The following is a 17,676-nucleotide window of genomic DNA, read 5'->3' as shown; positions in this document are numbered from 1 at the left end:
CTATTCTAAAATAATCATCAGCTTTAGGTATTTCATAACCCCATAAACAAGTGTGAGTAACTGGTGTCTCCAAGTGTGGCCTAACATATAGATGCCTTCTATAGGGCAAGCCTGCTGATCTCTCGTCGTTAACACAAGGATCTGCCTAGGGTCAGACTTGATGTGCGTGCACGTGAGTGAGTGTGTGTGTGTGTGTGTACTGTCTAAATTCTACTATTTTCTTCATTTTTCATTTTTTGAAACCATTCCTCTTACAGGTACATGTTTCTTTATTGTTCAAGTTCTAAAACTCTTGACAAAATTAATACCAATGTTTGCCCTTTAAGAAAAAAAAAAACAGAAAAGAACATGACTGGCTTTTTTCATTACTGTCAAATGCTATGTAGAAAAATGAATTAAGTATGAAAAGAGAAAAATAAAATCTTCATCGAGCATTTCAAAAGTGACAATTACACAACCAGAGCGCATTAATTGGCTCACACTTCTAGAAGGAACAAGTAAACATACTCCTCCAACCGTGTAGGGCAGAAAAATCTCAGGACAACAGCCCTGTCTGTTATTACCAATATGGGATCTATGCGACAGTCAAGTGCTTCAATCTTCTTGGAAACTAACATGTCACCCAACTATGAACTATGTCTCATCATCATTAGTATCAATGAGGAAGACATTTCCTCCTTTATATCCTGCTGTCTTTCTGTTGCATCTTATTTGTGACATCAAGTTCTTTACACAAACCTCCAAATCACATGGTTAGCACTGACCTCCTAGAACCATCCCAAAATTTTTGTTAAGTGTTAGATTAAGAAAGAAAGCAGGCAAAAAAACAAATAACAAACCTTTCTCAACATTGTCACTAACAATGGCAAAGAAGATGCAAAAAAAAAAAAAAAAATCACAGGCAAAGTAAATTGTCTCTAGGTTTTAAATGTATCATTTTTCAATCTTGCTATACTTTGGAAGACTTTACTGAGGCTATAACTCTCCACCTTTAATTTATCCTGTTGTCCTCAGCCACTGCAGCACTTAGAAGAAGAAACATGATCCTCTTTCTTAGATTCCTTGAAAATAAATAGCAGATACAGAGACAGATCCCAGGACTAAGTGGCAGTGCATTTAGCAAGGGGACACAGTGCTTCTCGGATGTGAATATAATCATGCTGGAGACCAGGCAGCAGATGGGTCGGCTCCACACAGGTCTTTCCAGTGACACACAGACAGTCAAGGTGCTTCTCAGGGAAGGCACAGGGGAGAAACTTCCCAACACTAGGATGCTGTAGAGATTGCCTGCTCCAAGGAGGTGCTCCAACCTCCCAAGTAGGCCAGGGCCCTTTGAGAGGGCAAACTCAGATGGGAATGAACTTTGGGTGTCCTGGGGAAAGGCAGAAGAAAGTACTCTTGGAGAAGTGGGCTTTAAGGAGCCCATGGAGAGAAGCATAAGGAAAATGTGGCTGGAGTGTCCTTTCCGGGGAAGCACAACTCGTGCTTGGGCTAAATGGCAAGGTTCTGAAGAGCCGCTGGGATATTGCTATGTATAGCACTTAATTTTGTTGATTTACTGCTGGCAGTGAATAAACCATGCCACTCTGCCAGCATATGCTACTCAAATAATGGCAAGGACAAGCATCTACAAAACACTTACGGCTCTAGCAAAAAAAAATTTTTTTTCAAATAAAGTGCTTTTAGATTTTAAAAGAAATAAATGTAAATTGGTCAGAAAAATGTTGAAAATTAGAAATAATTCCCATAATCCTCTATACAAAGTCAACCATTATTAATATTTTGGCATATTTCCTTTTGGTTTTCTTCTTCCATAATTCTTCCTACTTATGATAATACTTCTATAATTTTGTACACTGCTTTTAAAACAGCTTACTTATGTATTTCCTTAAGTTATTAAAAAAACTCTTTGCAGCATCATTTTTAATAAACACCTAGATTGGGGGAAAAGTTTATTCAGAAGGGAATTTAGATGGTAAATCTGGCAGGAAATAGAAAGTCTGTGATAAAATTAGAAGCTAAAAGTTAGAAAGACTAGGTAGTTCCATATTAGGACTATAGAATTCTCCAGCGGAAAAAGAAAATTTTTATTACCTAATTCTTTTTATCTAATCATTTGTATTTGCCAAAATGTTTGGGAAGGGCACAGTTTTGGATAGATGATGGCTGAGGTCACTAATACTTTGGCAGACAGAATTACTATCCAATAGGACCATGACGAAACAAAGAAATTGTTTAAAAAATGAATGCAAATGAGGTCAATATGTGAGGGAGTATACTGACAGGAAACAAGACAGCTATATAACATGGCAGAGGCACAGCCAAGCACATGAAAGGTAAGGAAAATGACTTGGGGTCACTGGGGACTATCGACAGCTGACTACAAGTCAGCCCATGCCGCAGTGCTTTTGGCAATTCAGGTCCAAGATGGCTGACATTGTAGGCACAGTTCACTCTCCCTTCCTGGAAACCACTGACATGCCACCAAAGAAATGCAAAGAGAATACATTCAAAAAGGTTGCAAATTGGAGAGGACATCAGTAAATGAAAAATTTTGGTGAATTTTGAGAAAATGATATGCACATGAAATATTACTCATTTCTAAATCGAGGAGAACTGGGCAGATTTCCATACGGAAGCAAACTGAGCAGGATAATGACAAATGACCCACATCCAGCCATGTCATTGTGAAATTTGAGACTACCGGGGTGAAGAGAAGATCCTAAAGGCTTCTATAGAGAAAAATAAATTACTACAAAGAATATGAATCAGATTGACATCAGATTTCTCATCTGCAATATTAGATACTAGATAGCAATAAATCCAAGCTGTTAGACTTCTGAAAAACACTGAATTCTATACCCAAACTATGATTCAGATATGCTGGGGTTCTGAAAATTTGTATTCTATATCCCTTTTCTGAAAAAAAATTATCCATAGATTTATTCTCTACAAAGGCCATGAGTGATCTTCTTTCTTTCTTTCTTTGTTTGAGACAGGGTCTTGTTCTGTCACCCAGGTTGGAGCGCAGTAGTGTGATCTTAGCTCACTATAACCTCGAACTCCTGGGCTTCAGCAATCCTCCCTCCTCAGCCTCCAAAGTAGCCGCAACTACAGGTGTGTGCCATGATATCTGGCTTTTTCTTTCTTTCTTTCTTTCTTTCTTTTTTTTTTTTTTCACATTTTATTTATTTGGTAGAGACAAGGTCTCACTATGTTGCTGGGGCTGGTCTTGAACTCCTGGCCTCAAACAATCCTCCTGCCTCAGCCTCCCAAAGTGCTTGGATTATAGCAATCTTTTTAACTAAATGTTCAGGCTGAACAGACCCAAACAAGCCATAATTGGCTTCAGATTCACCTAGGAGACAGAATGGGAAACACAGCAAGCCCCCAGGATAGCACCAGGTATGCCTTCCCTTCGGGAGTCTTTGTAGCAGTCAATACAACTGTCTGGGGGCTATTCTTTTTGGCCTGCAGGTGACAGCTCAAATAAGAGCATTAAGAATAAAAAAAAAAAAAAAAAAGAGTATATAAGACTCAAGGAAAAAAAAGAGTATGTAAGACTCAACAACGGGTGACTGTGGAGCTGCTCTAGCTTAGAATCCTCACATTCCAAATAGAAACTAATACTTCTTGTGACAGCTCCATAAGCACAGATCCCAGAATCGCAAGGAATAAGCCCAATTACAAAAATCTCTGCACTCAGGGAAGCACAAGGATCTATAGTTTCTGACCAGATATTTACAGTTCTCCACATGCAATTTACCATTTCAGGGGTAATTTTAAAAAATCATAAGCAGCATTGCTTATAACGCAGCAGGCATTCCACTACAATCAGGTTTTCAGGGGGACAGGTCTAGAAAACTAACAGAGGCCCAAGGTCAATATCTCAAGCAAAGGGAAAGGGTTTTTATTTATTATTATTATTTTTAACCATTTACCTACATTCCACAAAAAGAAAATGAAATTGAGGAAACAGTGTTACCAATGATAGGAAAGAAGAAATTTTAGGATCGCAGACATAAACAATCTATTCAAAATCAACCAATGAACAAACAGTATGCTTTAGAAGTTCCTGCAACAGGAAAAAACTAATCAGAAACTTCAAGAAAACAAAAAGCTGTCTAATAGGAAGCTACTTAAAATGTGGAATAATTTTGAGCACTTGTAAGAAAATCTAATCTGCTTCATCAGTACAGTACAATTCTTCCAAGAGGGGAACAAGTTTACTGACATAGAATAATATTTCCCTAACTCTAGATCCAACCAATTACTAGATCTGTCATGAACAACGTTTATATATATCATTATATTATAATGAGTTCTTAGTGTTTTTCCCTTTTCAGGATCAATTTATAGTTAACACATAGATGATTTAACTATAAGTTATAGAACAAAAAATAAGTATCACAATGTCAATATAGTAAAGCAGCTAACAGATGAGAAGTAGAAAGGGAAAAATAGAGGGAAAGGTACTGGGTGGCAATTTCTTCATCAATGTAGTAAAGAGTCAAGAAATATTGTTTATAACTGATGGATCAAAAAATAGAGGTTTAGGCCGGGCGCAGCGGCTCACGCCTGTAATCCCAGCACTCTGGTAGGCCAAGGTGGGTGGATCACAAGGTCAGGAGTTCGAGACCAGCCTGACCAATGTGGTGAAATCCCGTTGGTGAAACTCCTCTGCTAAAACTACAAAAATTAGCCAGGTGTCGTGGTGTGCCCCTGTAATCTCAGCTACTCAGGAGGCTGAGGCAGGAGAATCACTTGAACTCAGGAGGCACAGGTTGCAGTGAGCCGAGACCACGCCATTGCACTCTAGCCTAGGTAACAGAGTGAACTCTGTCTCAAAAAAAAAAAAAAAATTCCCCTGATGGCCTACTTCTCATATACCATCCCCTCTCTCCACTCCAGGTCTTTAAAAAATACCATAAGAATTGCATCCTGGCTAACACAGTGAAACCCCATCTCTACTAAAAATACAAAAAAATAGCCGGGCATGGTGGCGGGCGCCTATAGTCCCAGCTACTTGGGAGGCTGAGGCAGAAGAATGGCGTGAACCCAGGAGGCGGAGCTTGTAGTGAGCCGAGATCACGCCATTGCACTCCAGCCTGGACAACAAAGTGAGAATCCGCCTCAAAAAAAAAATTATTATAATAATAGAGTTTAAGTATATTATTTAATTGTAAAAGATAAATACTAACAGAACTAAAAAACATAACTAACAAAAATGAGGGATGGTTAAATGAGCTAAATTTCTCATTTGTTTTATATCAAGGAGTTAGTAAAGTTAAGTTAATAAAAGAGGTGTGAATTTTTTTTTTTTTTTTAAAGATGGGCTTTCGCCTATCTTAGCTGCCCAAAGTGCTGGGATTACAGGTGTTAGCCACAGCAGCCAGCCTACTTTCGACCACTTTTTTAGTTTTTAAAACTTCTCAACTATAAAAATATTTCAGACAGGCGCGGTGGTTCACGCCTGCACTTTGGGAGGCCAAGGTGAGTGGATCACCTGAGGTCAGGAGTTCAAGACCAGCCTGGCCAACATGGTGAAACCCTATCTCTACTAAAAATGCACAAAATTAGCCAGCCATGGTAGCATGTGCTTGTAATCCCAACTACTTGGGAGGCTGAGGCCAGAGAATAACTTGAACCTGGGAGGCGGAGGCTGCAGTGAGCCAAGATTACACCATTGCACCCCAACTTGGGTGACAGAGTAAGACTCTGTCTCCAAAAAAAAAAAAAAAAAAAGTGAGAGCTTTTAAAAGAAAGGATACAGGTCAAAGGGTACAGGATTAGCTTGTATGAAGAAAGAGGGGTAAAATGTAATTTTAAAAAATTACTCACTATAAAAACAGAGTTATCTATAATAGAAAATAACTGCTTATCCTGAAAACAAACCAAGAGACTTAGGAGAGCTATGAAGGAAAATATCCCACTCCTGGAGCAGAGACACTAACAGAGACACTGGAGAATCTCATTCCCCAGGGATTTTTCAGAGGACAGCAAATACCTATGTTTTGATTTCTTTACTAGGTAGAATGCTATCAAGAGGTGGAGCTGTGATCTTTGAAAACTCCATATAATTTCATTTATAAACTCACGTACTCTATTTCAATAAAGAGCAGACTACAATTCTTGAAACTAACAGAATCCTCTCTTGAGCATATTAGTTAAAAAGAAAAACCTTTTGCCTTTTATCATTTACATATCTTCTACATTTCTTAAGGCCTAACTTGAAAAAGGGAGGTACAATACATTCAAGTTACGCTTATAAACATAAAATCATAACCTCTGGTTCCATTGATTCTTACAGGGTTAACAGGCATTTGCCTTCTTACTACATTTCTGTTCTTCTAATGTATTATTTATTTAATAATTTGTAAAACACTGCTATCGCATCTAAGTGCTAAAATACAAAGTTAAAAACATATAAATTATTTAAATCCACCAATAAAAAAATTTAAGAAGAGAAAAATATGTTGATAATTTAATGCAAAGCTACTAGAAGAGGATCTAATGAGTGAACGAGACTTTGAAACCAAAAAAGTCCCCATTTAACTAAATACAAAATGAATATGACATGTACCTGATCAATAGTTAGTCAATCCGCTCTTGTTAAAAACCCACACTGGGCCGGGCGCGGTGGCTCATGCCTGTAATCCCAGCACTATGGGAGGCCAAGGTGGACGGATCACCTGAGGTCAGGAGTTCAAGACTGGCCTGGCCAACGTGGTGAAACCCCATATCTACTAAAATACAAAAATTAACCTGGCACAATGGCATACACCTGTAATCTTGGGAGGCTGAGGCAGGAGAATCACCTGAACCTGGGAGGCAGAGGTTCCAGTAAGCTGAGATCACACCATTGCACTCCAGTCTGAGTGACAGAGTGAGACTCCGTCTCAAAAAACAACGACAACAACAACAACAAAACACCCACATTGTATAGCACCTTTGTGTTAGTCCGTTTTCACACTACTATATAGAAATATATGAGACTGAGTAACTTATAAACAAACAGCTTTAATTGACTCACATTTTCACATGGCTGGAGAGGCGTCAGGAAACCTACAATCATGGCAGAAGGTGAAGGGGAGGCAAGAACCTTTTTCACAAGGCAGCAGGAGAGAGAAGAGTGAAGAACTTCCAAACACTTCTAACACCATCAGATCTCATGAGAACTCACTCACTATCATGGAGACAGCATGGGGGAAATTGCCCCCATGATCCAGTCACCTCCCTTAACACATGGGGATCACAGGTCCCTCCCTTGACATGTGGGGATTATAATTCGAGATGAGATTTGGGTGGGGACACGGAGCCAGACTATGTCAACCTTTAACAGAGGGACATAAAAAAGAAGAAGAATCCAGTTTACAACAATAAATGACAAAAGAGACCCGTGGTGGGTAAGATACATACAAGATGACAAGCTTTGAGGAAGTACAAGGTCTGGTCTGGGAGCTGTGGACCCAATTAGCAAAGACTCTGGGAAGATAAATGTATAGTTGTTCATGGGCCGTGGAGGCCCTTCTATTTTATAAAAACGGTTCCAGGAGCTTGGGATAAATTAACCACTTTGTTTCCCCCTTTTCATCATCTAGCTTGGTACAGTCTTCTTTAACAGTGTTTTGAGTCCTAAGAGGCAATGTGGTATAGTGGCAAGAACCTGGATTTAAAACTTAGCTCTGCTTCTGCAAGAAGAGGCTGAGATGGTAACAAGATCTGTGCTCCACTGGGAAGTGGCTACCCAACCAGGAATTGACTACATTTCCCAGCCATATCAGCATCTAGTATGGCAATGTGACTAGTTTATCTCAGTGGCATGTTAGTGGAAGTCATGTATGCTACCCGTAAAGCAGGGCTTTTCAGAACTACGTGTACCCTCTCTATTCTTTCTCCTGCCAGCTAAATGTGGCTGATGCTGAGGAGGAACTAGATGGCAGAACCACAAGAAAGAAGCTGCCTGGGTTCCTCAGTCACTTCTGGGAAAATCACTTAACTATGAACACATATACTGACTGTCCCATGACTGAGAAACAAACTATTGTGTTAAGCCACCGAAATACTAAAGCTTATTTGTTACAGTAGCAAGAGTTAACCTAACCAACATATATATGTGTGCTGATAATTACTAAAATAATAATGGTGATGGTGTCAGACACTGCATCAAACAAGTCATCATTAATACTGTTAAGAAATCTTGGCCCAGCCTAGGCAACATGGTGAGGTGCTGTCTCCACAAAAAAAAAAAAAATTGCTGGGCACAGTGGCACGCAGCTATAGTCCCAGCTGCCTGGGAGACTGAGGTGGGAAGATCACTTGAGCCCAGGAGTTTGAGGGTACAGTGAGCCTTGATCGTACCACTGCACTCCAGTCTGAGCAACAGAGTGAGACCGTGCCCCCACCCCAAGTAAGCAAATGAAAAGATGCTCAACATCATTAGCCATGAGGGAAACATACATGAAAACTATAATGATATGCTACTTCATCCCCACTAGGATGGCTGTGGTTAAAAAGATGGGCAATAGCAAGTACTTGTGAGAATGTGGAAAAATTAGAACCCTCAAACATTGATGGTGGGAAGGTAAAATGGTGCAGCTGCTGTGAAAAATTTTGGCAGTTCCTCAAAAAGTTAAATGCAGAGTTATCCTATGACCCAGCAATTCTACTCTCAGATATAGACCCAAAGGAATCGAAAATATATGTTCACATAAAAACTTGTACAGGAATGTTCATAGCAGCATTATTCATAATAGCCAAGAAGTGGAAACCATTCAAATGTTTATCAGCTGAAAAATGGATAAACAAATGTGGTATATGCATACAATGGAATATTATTCAGCCATAAAAAATGAAATTCAGATATATGTTACAACACGGATGAACCTTGAAAACATTATGCTAAGTGAAAGAAGCAAGGAACAAAAGGTCACATCTATATAATTCCATTTATATGAAATGTCCAGAGTATGCAAATCCATAAAGAAAAGACAGAAAGTAGATTATTGGATGCTAGGGCTGGGAGAGTTGGAGGGAAATGGGGAGTGACTGCTAATGGGGAAAATGTTTTTTTTTGGGGTGATAAAAATGTTCTGGAATATTAGATAGCAGTGGTGGTTGCACAACACTGTGAATATACTAAAAACCACTCAACTGTACACTTTAAAAGGGTAAATTTTATGGTATGTGAATTATATCTCAACTTAAAAAAGAAAAGAAAAAGAGAAACACATTTGCTCCACCTTGCCTCTTAGAGATTCTGGCTCTACACAAAGAGGCACTGAGCTCTTTTCATGTACCATGATTCTAGGCTGCTCAGAACCCGCAGACTCCTTCTTCCTATCTTCTGCTGCAAGCAGACAAGTCCAAACAGCCCCAGTGCCATATGCATTAAATGACTCTGTCTGCATGTGGAGAAATAAGGTACAAGGCTTTCCTTAGTTTGAGTAACAGCATAGTTAACAACGAGATGAGATAAATAAATTTGACGCTAGCCCTGAGAATGCTATGAGTGTGGGGAATAGGATAGAGCTCCATAATAACTACTAAAGTATATATTGCTTCAGCAAAGTTCTCTAAGGAAGAAAACAATCCTAAAAAATGTTCTCACTCATAGGTGGGAGTTGAACAGTGAGAACACTTGGACACAGGGAAGGGAACATCACATACTGGGGCCTGTTGGGGGGTGGGAGGCTGCGGGAGGGATAGCATTAGGAGAAATACCTAATGTAAATGACAAGTTGATGGGTGCAGCAAACCAACATGGCACATGTATACATATGTATCAAACCTGCATGTTGTGCACATGTGTACCCTAGAACTTAAAGTATTAAAAAAAAAAGTATGGTGTGTGGTGGGTGCTGTGGTAGGGTGGAGCGGGGGGGTTCTGAGAGAGGATTGCATAAGGAAAGTATCCTTTTTTTCCCTATTTAGGCACACATGCCATTTTCAAAAGTGTGAGTCAAATTCACACCACAGAATAGAGAACATCAAGTAAATTTCATATAAGTATTTGGTGACATCAAGTAAATTTCATATAAGTATTTAATAGTCAAAACTGAAGAGAAGATCACTGGAGTGTGTTTTCAATCTCCAAGTAAGAATGTAATTTGGTGATTCTATGACTCTTCTTTGGAGCCTCCCAAACCACTGGGAAGACTGTCTTTTCAATAGGAATAAATTCCTGAAAAGACACAACTTACTTGCAGGACACTTTAGTTCTGTCAGCAACCATGGTCCACTGTTGCTGGTTGGTAGAAACTTCAACGTAGTAGCTATAGCTTCGATCATCACAATCCCACAGTAGTAACCTGAACAAAGGGAAAAACGTAAGATTGCTGTAAACATTTTAACTGGTTGTTTCCTTAGGCTGCGGGCATATCCCTCCCACCCACCTCCTTTGTCCAGCACATTTCTAAGACTGGACAAAGTGAATCCCAAAAAAGCATGAAGAGAAAAGCCAAGTCAGTCTGCAGTGAGAGGCTTTTAATCTTTAGTTTTTTTTCAAAAGTCCCCCAATCCCAGGCAGCCTCTGCCCCACTGGTGGCAAAGTTCTTTTTTTTTTTTTTTGAGACGGAGTCTCGCTCTGTCACCCAGGCTGGAGTGCAATGGCCAGATCTCAGCTCACTGCAAGCTCCGCCTCCTGGGTTCACGCCATTCTCTTGCCTCAGCCTCCCGAGTAGCTGGGACTACAGGTGCCCGCTACCTCGCCCGGCTAGTTTTTTTGTATTTTTAGTAGAGACGGGGTTTCACCGGGTTAGCCAGGATGGTCTCGATCTCCTGACCTCGTGATCCGCCCGTCTCGGCCTCCCAAAGTGCTGGGATTACAGGCTTGAGCCACCGCGCCCGGCCAAGGTGGCAAAGTTCTTTAGACTGGTTTAGGAGAGAGATGTCCCCAGATCACCCTTCCAGTTTCCTCTAGCTCTCCTCTCCAGTTGGTTTGGCTGACCACTGCTCATGGGAGAATCTGTAACTTCGAATAGATTTTTATTTTTCATTTCTATTTTTAGAGACAAGGTGTTTCTCTGTCACCCTGGCTGGAGTGCAGTGGTGTGATCAGCGGAGTAATCAGTGGTGCAAACAGTGGAGGCTCACTGTAGCCTCCAACTCCTAGGCTCAAGTGATCCTCCCACCTCAGCCTCCTGAGTGGCTGGGACTATAGGTGCACACTATTTTTTTTTGTAGAGGCATAGTCTCACTATGTTGCCCAGGCAGGTCCTGAACTCCTGGTCTCAAGTGATCCTCCTACCTTTGCCTCCCAAAGTGCTGAGATTATAGGTATGAGCCACCGTGCCCAGCCTAACTGATATTTTTATTTTTATTTTTAGAGCACATTTTCACTCTGCTGCCCAGACAGGACTGCAGTGGTGTGATCATAGCTCCTTGCAGCCTCCAACTCCCGGGCTCAAGTGATCCTTCTACCTCAGCCTCCCAAGTAGTTACAAGCATGCACCACCATGCCTGGCTGATTTTTAAATTTTATGTAGAGTCAGGGTCTCACTATGTTGCCCAGGCTGGTCTCAAACTTCTAGCCTCAAGTGATCCTCCCACCTCAGCCTCCCAAAGTGCCAGGATTACAAGTGTGAGCCGCTGTGCTGGTCTAATTGATATTTCTTATAGTATTTTCTAATTGGTTATAACCCCATCACCTTTATTATCATGTTTTAGCTTCCTTCTTATTCCCACCAGGATTTTTACATAGCTGTAGTAGGGTTATCTGATTTGGAGATATAGGCAAACATACATTCATTTGCAAAACTTTCATTATTTAGAAATTGATTACCTTGGTCCTGTTCTTAACCCCCTTTTCTGCCCAGATAAGAACTTAAGCATTAACTGTGTAATTCCATTTACATGAAGCTCAAAGCAGACAATTTATCTGTTGGTGACAGGAATCAGAATAGTGATTAGCTCTGGGGGAGGTATCGACTAGGAAAGGGTAAAAGGGAATTTTCTAGAATCCTGGAAAAGTACTAATTTTGATCTGAGTGGTAGTTATGCATGTAAATAATCACTGAGCTATACATAAAAGATCTGTTCACTCTGTGTGTGTTACTCCTCCATTTTACATATATATATATATATATATATAATTTTTTTCTTTTTGGATACGGAGTCTCACTCTGTCTCTCAGGCTGGAGTGCAATGGCATAATCTCAGCTCACTGCAACCTCTGCCTCCCGGGTTCAAGTGATTATCCTGCCTCAGCCTCCCGAGTAGCTGGGGTTACAGGTGCCCACCACCACACCCAGCTAATTTTTGTATTTTTAGTAGAGATGGGGTATCACCAGGTTGGCCAGGCTGGTCTCAAACTCCTGACCTCAAGTGATCCACCTGCCTCAGCCTCCCAAAGTGTTGGGATTACAGGCGTGAGCCACTATGCCTGGCCTAAAAAATAATTTTAGAAAAGAATCTGAGCATTGCAGTACAGGATTAGTATTTTGCTTCTGACAGTGCCACAGGGAAGACAGATATTGTTTTCTATTATTTCAGCCTTAAAAGTCCTTCTCATACAAACTATATATTTTACTGCTTTATAGTTGGTGATATGTGTTTGCTTCCTCTACCAGCTGGCATAGATAGTAAGCTCCTTGAAGGCAGTGTCTATGTCTTACTGATTTTTTCTATACCATCGACAGAATGTCTCACATGGAGCTTAAACTCAGTGGTTGCTGAGCAAATACATTCTTGTTAACAACAACAATAATGGCTGGGCGCGGTGGCTCACGCCTGTAATCCTATCACTTTGGGAGGCCGAGGCGGGTGGGTCACGAGATCTGGAGATCGAGACCATCCTGGTTAACATAGTGAAACACCATCTCTACTAAAAATACAAAAAATTATCCAGGCGTGGTGGTGGGCGCCTGTAATCCCAGCTACTTGGGAGGCTGAGGCAGGAGAATGGCTTGAATCTGGGAGGTGGAGCTTGCAGTGAGCTGAGATCATACCACTGCACTCCGGCCTGGTTGACAGAGCGAGACTCTGTCTCCAAAAAAAAAAAAAAAATCAATAATAATGATCATGATGGCCAATATTTCTTTAATGTTAACTGTGTATCAGTCCCTATGTTAAGCGCTCTATACAATTTGTCTTATTAAAATCCTTCTAAATATCTTCTTAGCAAGCATTATTATTATGAAATTACAGACACTGAAAGTGTAAGGATTAAAGCATGTTAAGTAACCTGTCTAAACTCATACAGTAACTAAGTGATGGAAATGATACAAGGTTCTCACCTGGTACCTTCACCAAAAGCCTATTTCTATAATCTCACTGTCAAATGTTTCCATTACTCTAGTTTATATATCTGGTTCCCAATTTACAACCTCTAACCTATCACTCTATAAAAGTGGTTTGTATTATTTTCCCTTAATCTTATGATTATAATCAGTGAAAATCCTTTGCACAAGTTCACTTTAGTGTCATATATAAAGCTATTACTGAGGACTAGGATTGCCTGTATTTTCTGTTTTCCTTTACCCTTACTCTTTTTTTCGGTTGTTGGAGGAGGTTGAGGGGACAGCTTCTCTCTCTGTTGCCCAGGCTGGAGTGCAGTGGTGCAATCATAGCTCACTGCAGCCTCAAACTCCTGGGCTAAAGCAATCCTCCTGCCTCAGCCTCCCAAGTAGCTGGGATTACAGGCACACACTACCACACCCGGCTAATTAAAAAACAAACAAACAAAAAGATTATTTTGTAGAGATAGGGTCTCACTGTGTTGGCCAGGTGGGGTCAAACTCCTGGCCTCGAGCTACCCTCTTGCCTGGCCTCCTAAAGGGCTCACCTTCCCTTTCATTCCTTATTTTCTATTGTAATTCTGTTTGCTATCAATTACTAAACCCATACTACCTAACATTTTTGAACTCCTCTTTTAAGTAGAGAAAACTGTTAAATGGGTTTGGAAAGCATTAGCAGATGATACCTACTGATTCTCTTTAATATGCCTGTGTGTTTAAGCTCTCAAAGTACCTGGAATGAATCAGAAAGGATTCCACTCTGTTGTTCTTAAGTGTCCCAAAATCCTATTCTTAGATTACACTAATTTGCTTATAAGAATATGAATCATTTCCTTCATTAGTCGTTTCCTCAAATATTATCCTAGTCTCTGAGCACTTTTATGCAATTAGCCTATGCTAATTTATATTTATTTTGAGTAACTTTTAAAAGTGTATTTTTTGCTTCTATGTTTGTCTGGCTCTCATTTTGATTATAAGAACTTTAGAAAGATGTTTATCTTTCTCTTTCTAAAGACTCTGCTTCAAACATGTGGGCTCTGTTCATGGCATATGTTCCATATATGTTCTGGATTGAAATCATTCATAACTCTGACACAGTAGAGTAAAACTAGGGGAAAACTTAAAATCAATTAATAATTCTCTAAAATTATTAATTTATCTCCCCTAAAAATTAGGGGAGATAATGTTGAGGTTACTTTCCCCAGTGGAATTTTAAATTATTTATGGAGAGCCAGGTTTATCATATTCCCTATCCTTCTAGATAATCATAAGCTAGTGTTTCTACAGAGGATTGAAATGAAAACAGTCAGTCCCTTTGGGGGGACTGACTACCCAGATCTCCAAATATTTCATGGAAAATGACTGCCTTGAGGATATGGGATATGGAGAAGATAAAAAAAATGGAGGATAAATTATGAGTATCATATATGTTCTAGTAGATATTCTTGGAGTGATAACATATTTGAGGAAAATTTTAAGGTGTATATCTCATGCTCTGTAAGTAGCTTATTCTATAAAAGTCCTCCAATTTGTTTCAAAGCAAATTATTATTTTAAAATGAAGGTAATCTGAAATTCCAGTAACTTTTAAAACATACACACACAGTACATATGGTTTGTAACTGGCTACTTTTGCTTAATGGTCTATTATGAATATCTTTTTGTATCATCAGATATTCTTCTACATCATATGTACTGAATAGCATTTCACTGTATGGATGTCTCATACTTTATTTAATCAATCTATTATTATTAGACACTTAAGCAGTTAATATTTCACTGTTATGAAAATTCTTTTTTTTTTCCTTTGGAAACAGGGTTTTGCACTGTTGCCCAGGCTGGGGAATGAAGTGGCACAGTCACAACTCACTGCAGCCTCGATTTCCTGGACTCAAGCAACCCTCCTGCCTCAGCTTCCTGAGTAGCTAGGACTACAGGTGCATACCACCACGCCCTGCTGATGTTTAAAAAAAATTTTTGTTGCCCAGGCTAGTGTCCAACTCCTGGCCTTAAGCAATCCCTCCACCTCAGCTTCCCCAAGTGTTGGGATTAAAATCATGAGCCACTGAGTCCAGCCTATTATGAAAATTTTGTGATAGACATTCTTAAGCTAAATCTATGATTATTGTTTTTGAATGATTCTGTAAGTGGAACTCCTGGAGCAGGGCATATAACATCTCGAGGCTTTGATATATATCATAAAATAGCTGTATACTTCTATTCCCCCCAACCCCAAGCAAAAATCTATACCAATTTATATTAACAGTGCCAGCATTGCATAACAAATGCCTGTTTCTGTGCATCATCACCAATATTATGTATTATGTTTAAAAATACTGCTAATTTGATAGCTGAAATATCTCATTAATCTGCAATTTTTAACTTATTGAGCTTGAACATTTTATCCATTTTCTACTTATATTTATCTTTTTGTTAATGACTTACAAAATGTCCTCTATATTTAAAGATATTAATCTACTGCCTATCATAGTTTGCATGCTGAAGGTATTAATTTTTATTAGCCTAGTCTATCGATCTTTACCTCAATAATTTATCCTGGCCTAAATTCTTTTTTTCTGAACAGCAGCCAAGTGCTCATACTGGTTGAGACATCCTCTCTCTATTCCTCTATTAAGAGTCCCCAGGGACTGGAGATGTGGGGTCATGGTGACTCCTGAGCGGAAAAGGGACACTGATGGATCTCAGGTCATTGAGCCTAGAGCTCAGGCTCAACCTACATGCTGAAGTTTTAAAGAGGACTTCTAACTCATGCCCAGGATGCATATTTGCTTGGAATTTAGGCTTAGGCAGGAATTAAACCCCTTTGTTGATTTGATTGAAAAAGGCAACTGCAGCTGAAGAACACTAAAGGAAAAATTGATTCAATCTTTGCTTTTCCATTGAGAGGAATTTCGTTCTACCAGTTCCCTTCATTTCTTTGGCTGCCTGAAAAGTGTATTCTTATGTCTTTGTGTCTGCAACAACAGAGAGCCATTTCTGACTTGTAAACTAGCTGGGAATGTTTGCATGGTGAGCTCGCCCAGGACAGACACTCTCTATGACCTTAACTGAGATGAGCTCCTTAAACATATAACGCACACTTCCACCCATAGATCAGAAGCCATTTTCAAAAGGGGCTGAATAAAGGAAGTTGCTGGCCAAGATTTATCGATGCAGGTCAGGCCGGTGTTTAGCTGTTGCCACAAACCTCTCTAACTAATGAGCCCAGCATGAAATGCCTGGTGATACTATATATGTTGTCTCCTCCGTCTTCCCTTATTCTCACTGTGAAGTTTCCCTAAAAGCAGTGAAGAGCTGGGCTTTTTTTCTTTTAATTGATTAGCAGATGTGATTTTGCTTACATCTTCCATAAATGCTCTGGCTGGCTGCATACCATTGATTACCGGGGGTTCAGTTTCCAGCAACTAATTGCTCTCCTTGCTGGTATTTTGATACAAAATTCAATAGCGAATATGTTTTCAAAACTCCTGTCTTTGTGGCTTGAGTCAGAGGTGACTCAAGGCAAACCCAGTGGACTGAGTTTTCCCATCTTTAAAATAGTTGTTCTCTCATCAGTCTGTGAAGAAAGTTTCCAAATTGTAGCATTCTAATTGGAAGGTCTGCATTATGCATGCGATGACAAACTACGTTGTGCTGAATGGCACTTTTTTCATTCTTTTCTTAAGGGATTAACACTGTGCCAGATTGTGAACAATGGCTGAGGTTTAACAGTTGAGGTCAACAGCTTCTCCACTGAATTGGTGCCTTTTAGACCAGAAGCAAGTGCCTGTTGTGTCTGTTTCTAACTGTCCATCATCTGTGGGAAATTCCACTGGAAGGCCTGGGACCATAATGCCACTGTTGCTAAATTTTCTCATTTGCGTGAAAACAAACTAAAGGAAGATCAGCAACCAGGATATTAGTGATAGTGCAATAACTTCTGATCAAATCCATTCCTAATCTTTCAGTTAAAGTCAAAGATACTCCTGACCTCAAAAATGTATACAGTATATTCTTTGGTAAAGATCCTTTAAGTTCCTCAGAAATAATTGTCTTCCATTCAACAATTCAAAAAATATTTACTGAATAACTACTAAGTAACATTAGGCAAGTCACTTGACTTACTTATACTTTGGTTTCATCCTTTGTGACATTAAATGTTGAGATCTGATGGCTTCTCAGCACTCTTCCAGTTCTAACATTTAATAATTCTGTTATAGCATATGCAGAGGTTTTTTTGGTATGTCTGTATGTTACACAGTAACTCCTGTCTTTGACAACTATTTCCAGACCAACCTCAAGGTGGACGTGGGAGATTCCTGAGCTCAGTTTATCCTCTGGACTTGGAAGGTGGGCTAATCAGATTTCCTTTCTCAAAAATTTAGAATTATGTGAGATTCCAGCTTAATGTGCTCTGTTCACTTGAAATGAGATGATGAAAA

General features: G+C 39.7%; 1 protein-coding gene across 3 annotated transcripts in view; it reads right to left on the bottom strand.

Moving 5' to 3' along the window:
* BTBD9 (BTB (POZ) domain containing 9) overlaps positions 1 to 17,676 on the bottom strand; it is a 445,323-nt gene that overhangs the window by 73,858 nt on the left and 353,789 nt on the right. For all 3 annotated transcript variants that reach the window (XM_011944428.1, XM_011944442.1, XM_011944434.1), the window contains one exon: positions 10,203 to 10,310. In XM_011944428.1, coding sequence (XP_011799818.1) covers positions 10,203 to 10,310 — 108 coding nt within the window. The remainder of the gene's footprint in view (positions 1 to 10,202; positions 10,311 to 17,676) is intronic.

Source organism: Colobus angolensis, unplaced genomic scaffold, assembly GCF_000951035.1.
Source record: "Colobus angolensis palliatus isolate OR3802 unplaced genomic scaffold, Cang.pa_1.0 Scaffold105, whole genome shotgun sequence".
In the NCBI taxonomy this organism is placed as follows: domain Eukaryota; kingdom Metazoa; phylum Chordata; class Mammalia; order Primates; family Cercopithecidae; genus Colobus; species Colobus angolensis.
Note: the sequence above shows the minus strand (reverse complement) of the source record. Positions and strands in the feature narration are given on the sequence as shown.